Source organism: Moschus berezovskii, chromosome 14 (genome assembly GCF_049115385.1).
Source record: "Moschus berezovskii isolate FMDL1 chromosome 14, NW_MosBer_1.0, whole genome shotgun sequence".
Taxonomy (NCBI): domain Eukaryota; kingdom Metazoa; phylum Chordata; class Mammalia; order Artiodactyla; family Moschidae; genus Moschus; species Moschus berezovskii.
In genome coordinates this window covers 87,489,795-87,507,890 of record NC_142473.1, presented here as the reverse complement: position 1 = coordinate 87,507,890, position 18,096 = coordinate 87,489,795, and the positions used below count along the sequence as shown (strand labels likewise).

At 41.6% G+C, this 18,096-nt stretch overlaps 1 protein-coding gene across 5 annotated transcripts; it reads right to left on the bottom strand.

The window, feature by feature from the left end:
* Window positions 1-1,429: 1,429 nt before the first annotated feature.
* On the bottom strand, window positions 1,430-17,221 carry FAM111B (FAM111 trypsin like peptidase B). Of its 5 annotated transcripts, XM_055424185.2 has the most exons (4): window positions 16,613-16,990; window positions 15,965-16,091; window positions 14,866-14,981; window positions 1,430-5,400 (listed from the first exon to the last, which is right to left on the bottom strand). In XM_055424185.2, exons 2-4 carry the CDS (start codon window positions 16,020-16,022, stop codon window positions 3,274-3,276), a joined length of 2,301 nt encoding a protein of 766 aa, XP_055280160.2. In that variant the 5' UTR covers window positions 16,023-16,091; window positions 16,613-16,990; the 3' UTR covers window positions 1,430-3,273. The 5 variants fall into 5 exon arrangements, with proteins under 5 accessions (XP_055280160.2, XP_055280163.2, XP_055280162.2 ...); XM_055424188.2 differs by lacking the exons at window positions 15,965-16,091; window positions 16,613-16,990 and adding an exon at window positions 17,088-17,221; XM_055424187.2 differs by lacking the exon at window positions 15,965-16,091 and having other exon boundaries at window positions 16,672-16,990.
* Window positions 17,222-18,096: the final 875 nt, after the last annotated feature.

The window sequence follows — 18,096 nt, the reverse complement described above, 5'->3', positions numbered from 1 at the left end:
TGTCGTTCAAGTGTGATGAAGAGAAACACACGTGACCCAGCAATGCTGGCCTATCGTGGAGGGGGGTAGGTGTGCTTCATGTGTGGAAGGAGGTGCACATAAGGTGCAAGGGGGTAAATGGGTGGGACTGGGGTTAAGGTTGCTCAGCTCATCCACTCAGGCGTGTCCGACTCCTTGCGACCCCACGGACTGCAGCACACCAGGCCTCTCTGTCCATCGCCAACTCCCAGAGTTCACTCAAACTCATGTCCATTGAGTCAGTGATGCCATCGAACCATCTCACCCTCTGTCGTCCCCTTCTCCTCCCGCCTTCAATCTTTCCCAGCATCAGGGTCTTTTCAAATGAGTCAGTTCACATCAGGTGGCCAAAGTATTGGAGTTTCAGCTTCAGCATCAGTCCTTCCAATGGATATTCAGGACTGATTTCCTTTAGGATAGACTGGTTAGATCTCCTTGCAGTCCAAGGGACTCTCAAGGGTCTCCTCCAGCACCACAGTTCAAAAACATCAGTTCTTCAGTGCTCAGCTTCCTTTATAGTCCAACTCTCACATCCAGACATGACTACTAGAAAAACCATAGCTTTTACTAGACAGACCTTTGCTAGCAAATTAATGTCTCTACTTTTTAATATGCTATCTAGGTTGGTCATGACTTTTCTTCCAAGGAGCAATCATCTTAATTTCATGGCTGCAGTCACCATCTTCAGTGATTTTGGAGCCCAATAAATAAATAAATAAGGCTGCTGCTGCTAAGTCACTTCAGTCGTGTCCGATTCTGTGTGACCCCATAGAAGGCAGCCCACCAGGCTCCCCCATCCCTGGGATTCTCCAGGCAAGAAAACTGGAGTGGGTTGCTATTTCCTTCTCCAATGTGTGAAAGTGAAAGTGAAGTCGCTCAGTCGTGTCCGACCCTTAGTGACCCCACGGACTGCAGCCTACCAGGCTCCTCTATCCATGGGATTTTCTAGGCACTAGTACTGGAGTGGCTTGCCATTGCCTTCTCCAAAATAAGGCTGCTAGTTTACCCAATATCCATTTTCCTTTTCTTCCACAGTATTAGAATTTAGGCTAAGCATCTGGTCAAGTAGAACAAACACAACATTTCACAGTCTGATTATAGTTTTTAAAAGTTTTATACAATTTTAAAGGTTATGCTGCATTTACAGTTATAAAATATTGGCTCTATTTCCTGTGTTGTACAATACATCCTTGTAGTCCACCCAGTAAGCACTGTACCACCGAACCGAAGTATTTTAAGTGATGCTTGAGATTGCTGAAAAGAAAAAAAGCCAATGAGAGAAAAAAAAATCATTGCTCCTTTGAGCTCTAATATGTGTTTTGTACATCCACATGATTCTTAGTTTTTTTCTAATTGAGAAATAATATTCATTATACTTTAAAGAAACAGCCCCAAATGTTGGTCAAAAGGGTTTTTTTCATTTACACCAAGAACTTTACTGAATAATGTATTTACTGTTTTATTCCACTACCTTTTGCCATTTTTCAGGCAACTTCATAATTCCATCTTCCCAATACTTTTCATCTTTTTGAGCAAAGAACTATTCCTGATGCCTCTTATAGTCTTGCAGGGAGTTGAATTTTTTCCATTAAGAGATCTCTGTAAAGAGCAAAACAAATGGACATCTGAAGCTGCAATGTCTGACGAAGACGATGGATGAATCAGAGCTTCGGCTACGCTGTGGCCATTCCTGCCTGGTTATCAGAGAAGCACGCGGTCTGTGCCATCCTCACAGAAGAGGAGGCGCTGTCTGTTGACTAATTCGTGCACTTCGTACAAGTGCTACCTTCAGGTGGCCTAATTCAGAGCAGGACTTATTGGAACGAATCATTTGGTTTTCCAGAGGAGCTCATAATAGAGGACTCCCTTCCAATTCCACCATAAACACACATCACTTCTTTGCACAGAGACTGGCCTTTGGTGGGGTTGGTGGCGGTTCATTTCATTTGCTCCATGATCTCTTCCATTCCATATGATTGTACAGTATCCACTTTTCACCACCCATTACAATTTGTTTTCAGTTCAGTTCAGTCACTCAGTCGTGTCCGACTCTTTGCGACCCCATGAATCATAGCACGCCAGGCCTCCCTGTCCATCACCAACTCCCGGAGTTCACTCAAACTCACCTCCATCGAGTCAGTGATGCCATCCAGCCATCTCATCCTGTCGTCCCCTTCTCCTCCTGCCCCCAATCCCTCCCAGCATCAGTCTTTTCCAGGGAGGTGGCCAAAGTATCGGAGTTTCAGCTTTAGCATCATTCCTTCCAATGAACACCCAGGATTGCTCTCCTTTAGAATGGACTGGTTGGATCTCCTTGCAGTCCAAGGGACTCTCAAGAGTCTTCTCCAGCACCACAGTTCAAAAACATCAATTCTTCGGCGATCAGCTTTCTTCACAGTCCAACTCTCACATCCATACATGACCACGGGAAAAACCATAGCCTTGACTAGACGGACCTTTGTTGGCAAAGTAATGTCTCTGCTTTTTAATATCCTATCTAGGTTGGTCATAACTTTCCTTCCAAGGAGTAAGCATCTTTTAATTTCATGGCTGCAATCAGCATCCGCAGTGATTTTGGAGCCCAATTCCATATGGAAATGCAGTCAAGAAGGTTTTTCTCACTTAACCTTTGTGGAACCCAAACATCAAAGTGATGAACATAACCAAGCTGGTGCAAATGATTTTCAATGCTTGATTTGGATATTTTGAGTATGTCAGCTATCTCCTGTGTGATATAACACTGATTGCTCTCAGTTAATGTCTAGATTGGATCGCTATTAACATCAATTGGTCTATCAGATCATGGAGCATTGTCCAGTGAGAAATCTCCAGCACACAAATTAGCAAACCACTTTTGACACATACGATCTGTCACAGCACCTTTTCCATACATTGCACAAATCTTTTTTTTTTTAATTTCAATAGTTTTAACCTTACTTGAAATAATAAAGCATAATATGCCAATGTTTTCTTCCATCTTCAATATTAAAATGGCTACAGAAAAATTCACTAATTTTGTATATGAGACAGCAAAAGAGACACAGATGTATAATTTTTATGTTTTTTTAAAATGCCTGCTGATACAACAGCTGTCACAGTATTAATACTAATACAAAATATTGAAATTGTTTCAAATGAACTTAAAGATAACTAAGCACTACTAGAGGCATCATACAGAAAAAAAACCAAACCAAGTTTTGGCCATCGCAATACTTTAAATCACTGGCATGTGTTTTTGAAAGCAGCATCCTTTTCTTAATATTGCATGGATTCAATCTGATGATCTTGAAGTGACAGTTCTTGTTTGTTATCTTTCTCTTCATTGTGGCTCTCATTTTTCTCTTCGTGTAATAATTTGTACAAGTTCTCATCTTTCTGTTTAATATCACAAAGAACAGATTGCACAGAATAGCCATATTCAATAAGGGCATAAGCCTTATTTCCACGGCTATAGAAATGCCCAAAAGAGTGCATCGCAACCAACCTGCCAGATGCATTAAACACTGGGGAGCCAGAAGACCCACTAGAGAAACAAGTATCATAATTAAGTGTGTTCGTGCTCCAAACCTCTGACAGGAAACTTCTCTGGGTAAACATAGGGAAAGCATTATAAATGTCTGAATGGGATCCTGGTACTACCCCATCTGGATAATGTTCTTTGTACCTCTCTAACCGTTGCTCTAGAGAAATCACAGAACAACCATCTATTTTCTTGATCTGGCCTTCTGGGTGACCAATTAAATAAAGTAAACCAGCAGATGGTTGAGGCGAAATCAATTTTGATAGGCCTGGAGGAAATTCATTTCCATTTTCACTTAGTTTTAAAATGGCATAATCTAGAGTTTCACCAGACACTATAAACCATGGCTCGAAGGAAAGCCAATCAACGTCGTTAGGGCAGAACTCTTTATAAGCAAAAGTGACCTTTGCACATGTGCTTATTATATACGGCCATGAACTTGGATCTGTACCTTCTCCCACGATGAAGTGTAAAACATGTCTACAGGTGAAAATAAAACCATTGTTGAAAACAAAGCAAGTAGCATTGCCTGTGTTTCCATTATTGTCCCATTTCATGAACCCAACTGACTTACTAAGATGAACAAGACGTTCACAGGTTGCAACTGAAGTAGAATTTTCAGTTACTTTTCCAAAGTACTTTTTATACACGGTGAATTGTTTAAACGTTGGCAGTTTCATTCTCTTCTGTTCTTCCTGAAAATACTTTTGTATCCGAAGTGCCTCTTTATTAAAATTTGGATACTGATGCATCATAACTTTGTTCAATATTTGTAAGTTCTTTACCCAGAGATTAGTTGTCTCCCTTTGGATTTCCGGAATAGCATATTGCCTACCTAGAGAGGGCCTTCGCCTAACTTGTGGGGTTTTTCTCCTAAGTCTTCTGTAAAAATTCCTATTGTAATAACGTTTAATTTTGAAAATGGACCGGCATGTCTTCTGTTTAATATCAGGCTCTAGACTTTGAGGTGGGAGAATTTTTCCTCTGTTGTGTTCTACAGTTTCTCCATCTTTTTCTGGTTCACAGACTTCGCTCTTAGACTGTGTTAAAGCCTGGGGACTAATTTCTTCAGTGGCATTTTCATTTTTTGGTTTAATATTTTTATGGGTACGTTTCTTGATAGATGGTTTTTTAAAAATGTCCAATTCTAAGACCTTTCCAGATACTTCATCCACCATGGACTGTTTTCCATGAATTTTATTGTGACCTTCTATTACTCTCCATTCAAATGTGTCTAGGTCTGAGCGAAATCGTCCATCATTGCACAGGGCTTCTTTGATAGTCTCACCCTTCAAGGCATAGATACAAAGTGTAGTTCCTCGTTCATGAAGTTCCTTAATCTCAAGAATCTTCTTTAAGTTCTTCCCAACAGCAACAACATGAAAAAGAATGCATTCAGTGTCTGGATTTTTACATGGGCGTAATACCTGATCATCTTCCTGGTTATTCCTTCTTTGACCAAATGTTATTTTCAAATGGGAACCACTAGGTAGGCATCTGAGAGGCATTCCTAAATTTACATACCCTTGTATTGTTTTTTCTTCATAGACAATGATGTTCTCATTTACATGTTTCTCCATCCTTTCCGTGAAATGGTCGCGAGCACTCAGAACTGAGTAGATACTCTCATTGGGTCCACCATATGCTGTGAACACACTACGGTCTTCCTTCCTGGAGCGTTCACTCAAAGTAAAGGTGAAACGACATTTTTCACTGGTGCTCGCATGTAGCGTCTGTTGTTCAGAGGATGTTTCCTGCTTGCTGACTTCACTTTTAATTTTAATGGTGCTGTTACATTCTCGTATGTCAGATACAGACTGATCAACAGGTGTGCCAGAACATGCCTCCTCCATGACAGTATCCTTAGAAAAGGAAAGATTTAAAAGTTAGTAAGGATCACCTTTAATAATAATGTTCCATGCCTTTTGAATTATAAAATCAAAATATATCATGCTGCATATGAGTTCATGTTTCGCTAAGCAATCTGTCAGTGCTTTTGCAAACACAATTTGAGGGGCTACATGATAGTTCACTGTACAATAGCTTTTAATCCATTCTTCTGTTGCTGGATATTTAGATTATTTCTGATTTTTTACTACTCTAAATATAACAAACTTTTATATACACAAAACATTCTGTCTAAAGTCTTAAAATATTTTCCTATGCTAGATTCCCAGCAGCGGAAATAGATTATAAATGTACTTCACCATGTACACTGCCAAAATGCTTTCTCGGAAGGTCACATCAATTCACCCTTCCTGTTCTTTCTTCCTGCCCAAGGAAATCAATATTATGGTTAATTTTTCAGAAAGACTTGAAACTACTATTTTAAATGTTTGGTAATTGGGAGATCTAGCTTGACTGGTTTTTACATTTACATTTATTTACTTAATAACAAAGTTTGTCACTTGGACATTTGAAGTACTACCTTTTAAAAAATTCCTATGAAATATTTACTGTCTAGTTTATTCTGCACATGGTATCAACAGCACGAAGGAAAGATACTAACATGATTAATAAATCACAGGACTGGTTAGACATACAAATCCACATTCAAAACATATCATACACATACAATCAGTTGACAATAGCCTAGGAAAAAGTATTTTGATAATCTGCTGGCAACAGATTCTTTAGGGACATATGTATATGTAGTAAGGGCTTCCCTAGTGGCTCAAATGGCCAAGGAACTGCCTGCAATGCAGGAGACAAGGGCTCAGTCCCTGGGTTGGGAAGATCCCCTGGAGAAGGAAATGGCTACCCACTCTAGTATTCGTGCCTGGAGAATTCCATGGACAGAGGAGCCTGGTGGGCTACAGTTCATGGGTCTCAGAGTTGGAAAGGACTGAGTGACTAACACACAAAGTAGCATACTCTTTAGCTTTGTCTGTTTTTGATTTTTGCATATATGCATCTTTTAAATATGCCCTCTGTTTCACTATTTTTTTGAGGCTCTTTCCAGTTGATGGAGCTTTATATTCACTTCCACAGTTAAACAGAATCCACTGAAGAAATTAACTGTTTATGTACATTTCAGTTATTTCTAGGTTTTTTTTCTACTAACTACAGTAGTGCAGTTCTGCTGTGAATATCTATTAACATGTTTCCCTGTGCACACATGCAAGAGTGTCTCTCGAGAACAGACTTAGGAGCTGATTTGCTCAACTTCTGGAATATGCATACTCACCTTTATTAAACACTGTCAAATTATTTATTAAATTTACCACTTTACACCTCTGCCAGTGGGAAATGGGAGTTCTCATTGCTTCCACATGCTTATCAAAACAAGGTATTGCCCAACTTTTAAAGTTTGCCAATCTTGTGAGTGTGAAATGGCATCTTTAAAAAAAATTTCACTGGGGTATAGTTGATTTACAATGCTGTGTTAATTTGGGGGGTACAGCAAAGTTAATCAGTTATATATATGTAATATATATATACATACATATATATCTACTCTTTCTGTTAAGATTCTTTTCCCATGTAGACCATCACAGAGCACTGAGTAGAATTCCCCATGTATACAGCAGGCTATTATTAGTTATCTACTTTATGTATGTGCTTAGTCGCTCAGTCGTGTCCGACTCTTTGCAACCCGATGGACTGTAGCTCACCAGGCTCCTCTGTCCATGGGAATTCTCCAGGCAAGAATACTGGAGTGTGTTGCCATGTCCTCTGCCAGGTGATCTTCCCAACCCAGGGATCGAACCCGGGTCTCCTGCACTGCAGGCAAATTCTTTACGTCTGAGCCACCAGGGAAACCCAATTTTATATACAGTAGTGTGCATATGTCACTCCAAATCTCCCAATTTATCCCTCCCCTGAAATGGCAGCTTATTGGTAGTTTAATAAGTTTAATAATTTCTGCCTGTTCATGTCTTTTACCCACCTTTCTATAGGATTATTTTTCTTTTTACTATTGAAAGTACTTTATATATCCTAGACACATATTATTCACTCATCATATGCATCAAAAATGTATTCTCTGAGTCTGTAGACTTTCCAGGTGGCTCAGATGGTAAAGAAATCTGCCTGCAAAGCAGGAGACCCAGGTTGGATTCTTGGACTGGGAAGATCCCCTGGAGAAGGAAATGGCAACCCACTCCAGTATTCTTGCCTGGGAAATATCATGGACAGGAGAGCCTGGCAAGCTACAGCCCATAGGGTCACAAAAAGTAGGACACGACTGAGTGACCAACACTTTCTTTCACTTTCTGAGTTTGTGGATTGCTTTTCCTATAGGGATAACTAATTGTCCCAGCACTACTAATTAAATCGCTAATCCTTTCTTCATTGGTCTGTACCATCAGTTTTGCCACGTAAGATTAAAGGTTGGACAATGACCCCCTAAAATTTATATATTGAAAGTCCTAACCCCAGAAAGTACCTTAGAACGTTACCTCATTTGGGAATAGGGTTGTTGTAGATATAATGCATTAAAAATGAGGTAATACCAGAGTACAGTGGACCCCCAGGCCATTATGGACCATGTCCTTATAAAAAGGCATTTGAACAGAGATAGACATACCCAGAGGGAAGATGAAATAAACAGACAGAGGTTAAAGATGGCTGTCAACAAGTCAAGGAGAGAGGCCTCATGTAGATCCTTCCTGCACAGAGCTCACAAAGCACCAACCCTACCAACCACCTGACCTTGGCCTCTGAACCTCCTGAACTGAGACAGTACATATTTGTTTTTCAGTCATTCAGTCTGGAAGATCCCCTGGAGAAGAGCATGGCAACCCACTCCAGTATTCTTGCCTAGAGAATCCCATCAGAGGAGTCTGGTGGGCTACAGTCCATGGGTTTGCAAAGAGTTGGACACAATTGAGTGACTAATACACACACACACTGTGAAAAACAAATTTACCCAACTAAGTACACTGTTGGATACTCTCATTTTGTCTTTAGCTTTATAGCTCTGGGAGTTGGTGATGGACGGGGAAGTCTGGTGTGCTGCAGTCCATGGGGTCACAAAGTGGCACACACAACTGACCGACTGAACAGAACTTATAGTTAAAATACTGTCTTAAAAGTTAGTTCAGCTATTAACTATCTCTTCAGAGAGATTCAAAGAATGAAACGGACTCTACTCCCCCATTGCTGGTTTAAAGATGGCAAAAGGAGATCATCAGAAGGTATAAAAACTGCCTCTAAGCTGAAGTCAACTCTGGCTGACCGTCAGGGAGGAAATGGGACCTGAATTCAGAAAATCAGCTAAATAAGGTAAGAAGTTTCTCAAAACCTCAGTTTGAAAAAAAAAAAAAAAAGGCAGCTCTGCTACACCTTGATTTCAATCTGTGAAACCTGGATCAGAGAAAATCAGTGGTACCCACTTGGATTTCTGCTCATTATTTTCTCCAAGATTGGCTCAGCTGATTTTCTATAGGATAATGAGATGATAAACTTTTGTTTTAGGTCAATAGGTTTGTGGTAATATTTCCTAATAATTTATAACCTCTATCATGAAAATGGAGAAGGAAATGGCAACCCACTCCAGTATTCTTGCCTAGAGAATCCTGTGGACGGAGGAGCCTAGTGGGCTGCTGTCCCTGGGGCCGCACAGAGTCGGACACGACTGAAGTGACTTAGTATGCATGCATGCTTTGGAGAAGGAAATGGCAACCCACTCCAGTATTCTTGCCTGGAGAATCCCAGGGACAGAGAGCCTGGTGGGCTGTTGTCTGTGGGGTCGCACAGAGTAGTACACGGCTGAAGTGACTTAGCAGCATTCAGTCTGGTATTTTGTTATGGAGGCCCCAACAAAGTAATGCAAAGACCTCTTCATATACGTTATGGGTTTGTGTCTGCTCTGTTCCAGTGGTATATTTTTCCACATCTGCACCAAATATTATCTTACTTCCAACCTTATGATAAGCATTCATATCTGATAAGACAGTTTCCCTCACTTTATCTTCAGAAATGTCTTAGGTATTAGCCCTCTGCTTTTTAAATAAATTTTGGTCATCATCTAAAACGCCAGAAAAATAAACTGTTGGACTTTTAACTGGGCTTGTATTCAATCAATAAATGAATCTAGGAAGGACTGACATCCCAATAGTGCTGAGTTCTCCTACTCCTGAATACCTGCTATCTTGACACTGAGGTCTCCTTTCATGTCTTCCCACAAAATTGTACAATTTTATACATGAAGGACTTGCAAACCATTTCTCACATTTATTCCTGGGTACTTGAAATTTTTCTAGGCATCATAAAACAATTTTTTGATATTATACAGAAAGTATAATCAGAAAGATTATTGCTGATGAAGATAAATTCATATTTTTTGTAAATATCAATCTTAAAATCTAGTCAACTGTTATATAATAGTCATTTCTAGTATTTGGTCTATAGATCTTCTTGGTTTTCAAAATAGGCAGTCATATCATCTGTGGATGTTTCAAGAATATGCCTTGTTCCTTCCTTTTCGACTCTTAAAGTGAAAGTGAAGTTGCTCAGTTGTGTCCTAACTCTTTGTGACCTCATGGACTGTAGCCTACCAGGTTCCTCCATCCATGGGATTTTCCAGGCAAGAATACTGGAGTGGGTTGCCATTTCCTTCTCCAGATCTTCCCGACCCAGGGATTGAACCCGGGTCTCCCACATTTTGGCAGACGCTTTACCATCCGAGGCACCAGGGAAGTTTTTCAACTCTTAACTGTAATTTTAATTCCAGAAGTGCGTGGGCTCAGTAAGTCATGCAGAATGTGGGATCTTAGTTCCCCAACCAGGATCAAATCTGCACCCCTGCGCTGGAAGGCAGTTTCTTAATCACAGGACCACCAGCTGTGTGCTAAGTTGCTTCAGTCATATCTGACTCTTTCTGACCCCATGGATTGTAGCCCACCAGACTCCTCTGTCCATGGAATTCTCCAGGCCAGAATACTGATCTGGATCCTGATCCAGGGACTGGACCCAGGTCTCCCACATTGCAGGCAGATTCTTTACTGTTGAGCCACCAGAGAAGCCCCTGAATCACCAGGGAAGTCCCTTAATTGTATTTTTGCTATTTTTCTTATTTTATTGTATTGTACTGGCTAAAATCACCAGTATAGTGTGATGTAATGATGATTTTGTAATCAAAAGCTAATAGTGAGTATTCCTCCATTCTCCCTGATTGTTAACAAAATGCTTCTAATGATTATTTAACACAATATTTCCTGTAGAATTCTTGAAGATGCCCTTAATTAACATTCTGGTATGTCCTTATTTATATGTTTAAGGATAAGAAAGCAGTCAAGATAGATTAATCCTATTATGGCCTATTCTTATTATTAAAACCTCTCGAAAGAATACAAAAGCAATGTCCTGAAATCCCACTCTGGCCAAGATAGAGAAAAATAGACCTAACTTAAATTATTCCTTGAAACAACTGGATAAATGGATAAAATTATGAAATGTTTTTCAAGGCACAAGACATTAGGCAAGAAAAGACAGTGATCCTTGAAAAACAAAAACAAAACAAAAAAATGAAGCAAACCATATAATTCCTCCAGATTATTCCCTGAAGACAGACTCTGGTTGCCAGGGGTGGGCTGGGGTGGGTTGGTGGAGAAAATGGGTCAAGCTGGTCAAGAGTACAAACTTCTAATTATAAGATGGAGATCTAATGTACAGCATGGTAACTACAGTTAACAATACTGTATTGTATATTTGAAAGTTGGTAACTAAGAGAGTAGATCTTAAAAAGTTCTCATCACAAGAACAAAATTTAACTTTGTGAGGTGATGAATGTGGTAATCATTTCATAATATACCATAATATACACATATATTCAATCATTATGTCATCTATCTTATATTCAATTAATTTTTAAAAAAGATGTAAAGGCCACCCTTTTAAGAAATTGTGGTGGAGCAAATAGATAACATACGTAAGAATTAATCAATCAATTAATTAACAAATACTAATGTGTGGGTTTGGAGAAGGAAATAGCAACCCACTCCAGTATTCTTGCCTGGAAATCTCATGGACAGAGAAGCCTGGCAGGATATAGTCCATGGCGTTGTCAAGAGTCAGATACGACTTAGCAATTAAACCACCACTGTGTAGATTTACTCTTAATATTGTTCAGCCTAAACACTGTATTGTATCAGTACTGTAATAGAACATATGGTACTACTATTGTTCAGTCTATACACTGCACTGTAAAAATAATAAACTCAAAGTGGATCATAGACTTAAACCTAAAATTATAAGACTTCTAAATGAAAACCCAGAGGAAAATTTTTGTGATCTTAGATTTGGTATTCTTTGGTATAAAACAAAAGCACAATTTTTAAAAATGGATAAAATGAACATCATCAACACTGAAAACTTTCCCCCCTAAAGACAGGATTAAGAGAATGAGAAGAGAGAAATCATGAAAAGACAAGCCACAGACTGAAATAAAGTGCCTGCAAATCTTTGACAGATCAAGAGTCTCTAACATATATAAAGCACGCTCGAAACTCAGCAATAAGAAATGAAAGAAACCAATATAAATATGGTCAAAATATTTTAATAGAAACTTGACCAGAGAAGATACATGCAAGGTATTGGGTGGGTGGAGAACCAGGGTGAGCAAAAGGGAACCATTTAAGGTGAAGGAACTGTTTTACATCTTGATTCTAGTCACGGTTACGTGACTGTGGTCATTTGTCATAAGCCACAGGACTGTATGGGCTTTCTTGGTGGCTCAAATGGGTAAAGAATATGCCTGCAATGCAGGAGACCTGGGTTCAATCCCTGGGTAGGGAAAATCTCCTAGAGATGAGAATGGCTACTGACTCCAGTTTTCTCGCCTGGAGAATCCCCATGGACAGAGAAGCCTGGTGGACTACAGGTCCACAGGGTCGCAAAGAGTCAGACACGACTGAAGCAACTTTGCAAGCACGCATGCATAGGACTGTACACTAAAATATTCAACTTAAAATTTAAGCTAAATCCTTCTTCGTAAATAATACAAGGGTAAAAATCATAAATACTTCTCCTTTATTTACAGAATAAAATCCAAATACCTAAACATGAAGTTCAAGAAAGTGAAAGATACAGCAGCTGTTTTCCAAAAAGCTACTTTGCTGCTGCTGCTGCTAGGTCGCTTCAGTCGTGTCCGACTCTGTGAGACCCCATAGATGGCAGCCTACCAGGCTCCACCATCCCTGTGATTCTCCAGGCAAGAACACTGGAGTGGATTGCCATTTCCTTCTCCAATGCGTGAAAGTGAAAAGTGAAAGTGAAGTCGCTCAGTCGTGTCCGACTAGTAGTGACCCCATGGACTGTAGCCCACCAGGCTCCTCTGTCCATGGGATTTTCTAGGCAAGAGTACTGGAGTGGCTTGCCAAAAGCTACTTTACCTCTGTCCAATTTTTTTCCATTGGTCATAAAAGTGTATAGAAATAATTCATGCCAGTGCAGGAGCAGATCTTGATTCCTCAATGTGCCTTTTTAGCCAAAAGGTTTTTGGCAGGAAGGTTGAGCTTACCGAAGTGAAAAGTGAAGTCGCTCAGTCATGTCCAACTCTTTTTGACCCCATGGACTGTAGCCCACCAGGCTCCTCCCATCCATGGAATTTTCCAGGCAAGAGTACTGGAGTGGGTTGCCATTTCCTTAAACTTGAGACAATTAGAGGGCAAAGAGAAGCTGCCCTGGGGGAACATGACAGACTCAACATCTGGATGCTAAAGAACGAACTTTGAAATTACTGTAGCTATATTGTCACTAAGTAGAAAGCCAGCCAGAGGAGTGCATGAAAAGCAGAGTACAGAGACTGAAAACATAAATAAGTCCTTGGAAACACTGTTGTTTTTCAGTCGCTCAATCGTGTCCGACTCTGCGACCCCATGGACTGCAGCACGCCAGGCCTCCCTGTCCCTCACCAACTCCCGGAGCTGCTCAAGCTCATGTCCATTCAGTCACTGATGCCATCCAGCCGTCTCGTCCTCTGTCGTCCCCTTCTCCTGCCTTCAATCGTGTATTACTGAATAAAGCTCAGTTGACCTCTGGACTTTCCAGATGTGTGAACCAATGAATCCATTTATTTTTTCCTTCAAGGGGCTCAAAATGTCTCGTTCTGAAACAAGGCTACAAAAGCTAAATAAATATTAGCAAACAATGCTGATAAGAATGATAGGTTTCACCACATAGAATCTTCCAGTGGAAGGGTATTTCAGAAGAGTATTTCTCACATTTTAATGTGCAGAAGAATCATCTGGGTATCTTGTTAAAATGCAGATCACATAGATCTAAGAAGCTATTAGGTGGTATCAATGCTGCTGGTACACAGACCACACTTTGAGAAGTAAGGATAGAGTTCCTTAACCTAGAGTAGCAGTTTGCAACTTTCTGTAATGATGGAAATGTTCTACGAGCCATGAGCCACATATGGCTTCTGAGCACTTGAAATGTGGTTAGCGCATAAAGAAAATTAATTTTAAATTTCATTTACTTTTAATCTAATGAATCGTTTTTGTTATTTCAAAGTTAGATGATTTTCCCCTGACAAAATGTTTTTACTGATATAAACCCCACTGTGATCTTGTACCAAATCGTCTTCCCAGTATGACTTGCCTACTATGTTCTTTAATTCTCCTTACATACCATCAAGTCTAGCTATACTATTCCTCAAATAGGTTTGCTTGTGTACATGACTTTACCCAGACTATTCCCTTATACTTGATCCACCTACCTTGCGAAATTGTGGCCATTCTTTAAGATATTTCTCACATGACATAACTTTAATTTCTTGAGTCTGAATTAAATACTCTTCTCTCTGCACTCTCAAAGCACTTGTTTGTATTTTGATTTAGTATCACCATTTTGCATACTTTGAGTAAAACCGTGTGTTGGTCCCAAATTGGGTTCTGAAATCTGATTGCCTGGGTTTGAACCCTTGCTCTGAAGTCCATTACTTTTGCAATTTAAAGAAGAAAAGTGAGGGTCAGTTTCTCTATTTAGGGATGATAATATCTATTGCAAAGAGTTTTATTAAATATTAAAGGAGATAATCCATAGGAAATGACAAGCCTAATTCCAAGTACTCAGTAATTTCTCAGTATACAGTAACTACCTTATTATTTTTGCCCATCTATATTTCCAATGATACTGTCTATACTGTCACCTTGCTGTTTAACAAGGTATTCTTTGCTTTGTTAATTCATATACAATCATTTTGTTTTTACACAAACACATATATATGACCTCCCTAAATATATTTTAAATATATTTTAAACAATACATGAGAAGGGGTTATAATTGCCATTCTTTATACACTTATCCCTTTCAAGGATCCTAAGACAGTGCTATAGTTAGCGTGCCATTCCAGCAAAGTTGTTTAAAAGTACACACACCTTTGAAGCTTCAGGTCTGGTACTCTGGTCATTTCCTGTAGCACTGAATGACATATTCTCTTCAGTCTTTATGAAATTCATGATGATTCTCAAGAGAATATGATTTTCTTCCACCACTGGCCAAGACAGAGAAACAAGGACTAAATTTACCACCCCCTTAATGAATAAAACAATAAAACACAAGATATATGAAATAATAAGTTTCAAATACTGGTTATCAGGCAGGGCACAACAGTGTTCTCTGACTCCTAAGAGAGAGAGAGAAATCAGAGGTAGGACCCAGGGACATCTAGCTCACTGCCTGGGAAGCATCACCAGGCTGTGTCTCAGGGAAGGGAGACACAAGCAGAGCCTGGCACTTTCCCCAAGTTGAGAAGACAAGCTAAGAGTCCTGGTGAGCCCAGGAGGCTGGAGTCTGTAGGGCTAGAGTACTAGAGAGCTACAGCTACACAGAGTGTCAGAGATCTGTAGTGGGTACCCCTGAAATTTCAGCTGACTAGTGGTCTGTCTCTCACACTCAGCTGAGAATAGTTTCTGTTTCTCATGGCCAGCTGACAATAATTTGTGTCATAATTCATAACATATTAGGTATTGACAAAGGTATCACCTCTAAAGTGGGACAAAATTAGCCGTAGACCAAAGACTGCTCTGGTGCCACCTGACAAAATTTAAAAGCAAACTTTGGAAGCATAAAACTTTTCCACTAACACAACTAGAACAAAGCTCAAGAATATTGATAGGAATAGAAACATTTCTAGCACCCATATATGTGAAATTGACAAAGTTTGATATCCAGTACAATTCTGAGGCATAAAAAGAAGCAGGAAAATAAGATCCACAATGAGGAGAGAAATCAATGAACAGAAACATATCCAGAAGTTACTCAGATGGTAGAACTAGTAGACAAGAACATTAAAACGGTTATTATTTTGGATTTCTGGCCAAACAAAGTGACAGGGACCTGACTTGCCCTTCAGCCTGAAAGCAAAAGAAGACAATAAGCTAAACAGATGGAACAGGAATTTGCAAGGAACTAGACATCATGCAATTCGGGACAGTGACAAATGAAGGGCATCCTGTGATGACTCCAGCTGAGTACCTTGAGAGAATCCAGGACAGGGTGCCAGGAGGGGCAGCCAGGCAGGGCCCGTTGGCATTCCTGACTTGAGGAGACAGAGCTGAGAGACCAAGGTGGCAGGCGTTCAAAGGACACAGAAGAGAGAGACCTGCACAGAGGGGAGTCCGGATATATGAACACTCGGAGGCATTCAGCTGAGAACTGATCACACCAGCAACGGAAGAACTACCCGGGGCCAGGAAAGAACCTCCACAATCCATCAAACCTTCGCGAGGCGATACTCCTTTTAGCGATCTCAGCTTCCTCATTTGGAAAGCAAGGAGCTCGGTTCAGATCAAACTTGTACTGATCCTGAGAATTCTCCCCTCTGAATTTTTTCTTTTAAAGAAGAAGATGGCTGAATCCATCCTCACTACGTTTGGGAAGCAGTTATGGGAATCTCCACTACTAAATCAACTTCAACCACCACCACCGCCCCTCCACGCCCAAGGCACACAGACGTTAACTGGAATCGCTCCCTAGACTATCTGGAAGTGCCTTTCCAGGTAAAACTCTTGAGCTTTGAACCTGGGGAGGGGGTTGCCACCACAGAAAACTGCTTATGCCCCCTCCCTCCAAAACTTTCTTGGGTCTGGGCTGAGACCCTTCTAACTGGCGCCCTTGACAAACCTGCGCCTCGCCGCCCCAAGAACTCCACACGTCGTCCTCAAATCAGAGGAGCCACTCACAGAGGCGGAGAATCTGCCCCAACGGTGACGGCGACGGCAGGAGAGGGATCCGCGACGGCTACGAGGACGGCCCCCAGCGGGAACTGTTCCCGCGCGAAAGCGGAAGCCAGTTATCCCCAACCGCCTGGCCAATGGGAGGCCAGGCCGCGGCGGCCGTCTGCCCTCATTGGACAGCAGCTCGCCCCCGCAGAAGCCGATTGGCCGAGCCGCTGAGAGCCGCGGCCGGAAGCGGCCGGTGCGGGCCCGGGGGCGGAGACGCGCGCCCCGCCTCCGGCCCGCCCACTCGCGCGCGCCCCCGCAGCCTGGCCGCAGCCCGCGGTCTCGTTGCGGGTCGGGCCTCGGGCCGCCGGTCCGTTCACCCAGCCCGCCCATCCGCGCCCGCTGCTGTCAGGAGCGGGCGGAGTCGGCGGACTCACCCGTCCCCGCGGGGCCGCTTTCGCGGCGGCTGCGCGGCGCGGGGGGCGAAGCGCTCGGCCTCGGGAGCCGCGAGGCCCACGACCCGGCCCCGCGGCGCTGGGAGCTCGGCCGTCACGGCCTTCCGGCCGCTGCCGGGTGGGCGGTGACTGTGGACTGGGCTCTGGACAGGCTCCCGACCCAGCCCGTGGGCGCGTCGGCCCCGTGAGCTAGGTCAGCTTCCAGTGCAGAAACGGCGCAAGGCAGGCAGCCGACTTTCTGTCCCTAAAGAAGAAGCCAGCTTAGCCTAGAGCTCGTTGCACACGGATCCTCCAGCCAGGAGGAACAGACCAGCTCCTGCTCTCCTGCTGCCCAGGCCCTGCATGGGTATATGCAGAATTTTCCAGTCCCAAGAGAGGGCATTTCCAAACTGACGACCAAAGAAGGGGCTTGAGAAAACATCGTACAGTTTAAGAAACAATAGTAAGGGATGCCTTCAGTATTAGCTGCTATTTTGGAAAAGCTATTCAAAGAAGGGGAGAACGCAATTGATAACGTGAAGATGGTGACAACTCATTTGAAATAGATGTTTATGTAAAAGTCGATGATGTTGGAATAGTACTGAAAGCTTTTCCTAACTTGGCTTAATGTAAAATATATACAGAGAAACTATAATCACTGCTTAAATTCCAGGTACTCAGTGGGGTTTGGAGAAAATAAACTTTAGAACTGTAACTGTAAAAAGCTAGAAGAAAAGAGAAAAAATGAGAGTTTCATCAAATCACTGTTTTTCCTTAAATCATCTTAGAGCAAACAGGTAACTGATATTAACAGTAACCATTCGTAGATTGAGAACGAATTATTGCACAAGGGACTTACAGATTCTCTTATCTTTGTAGACCCTGGAGATGTTAAAAAGTTGTAAAAAGGAAGAAGCAGTAGAGAATGGTGCTATTGAAGTTGCCCGACATTTCTAGGGACAGAGAATTTGTCCTGGGAAGGAACATACCTTAAGGAGCACTTGTTTTTGTC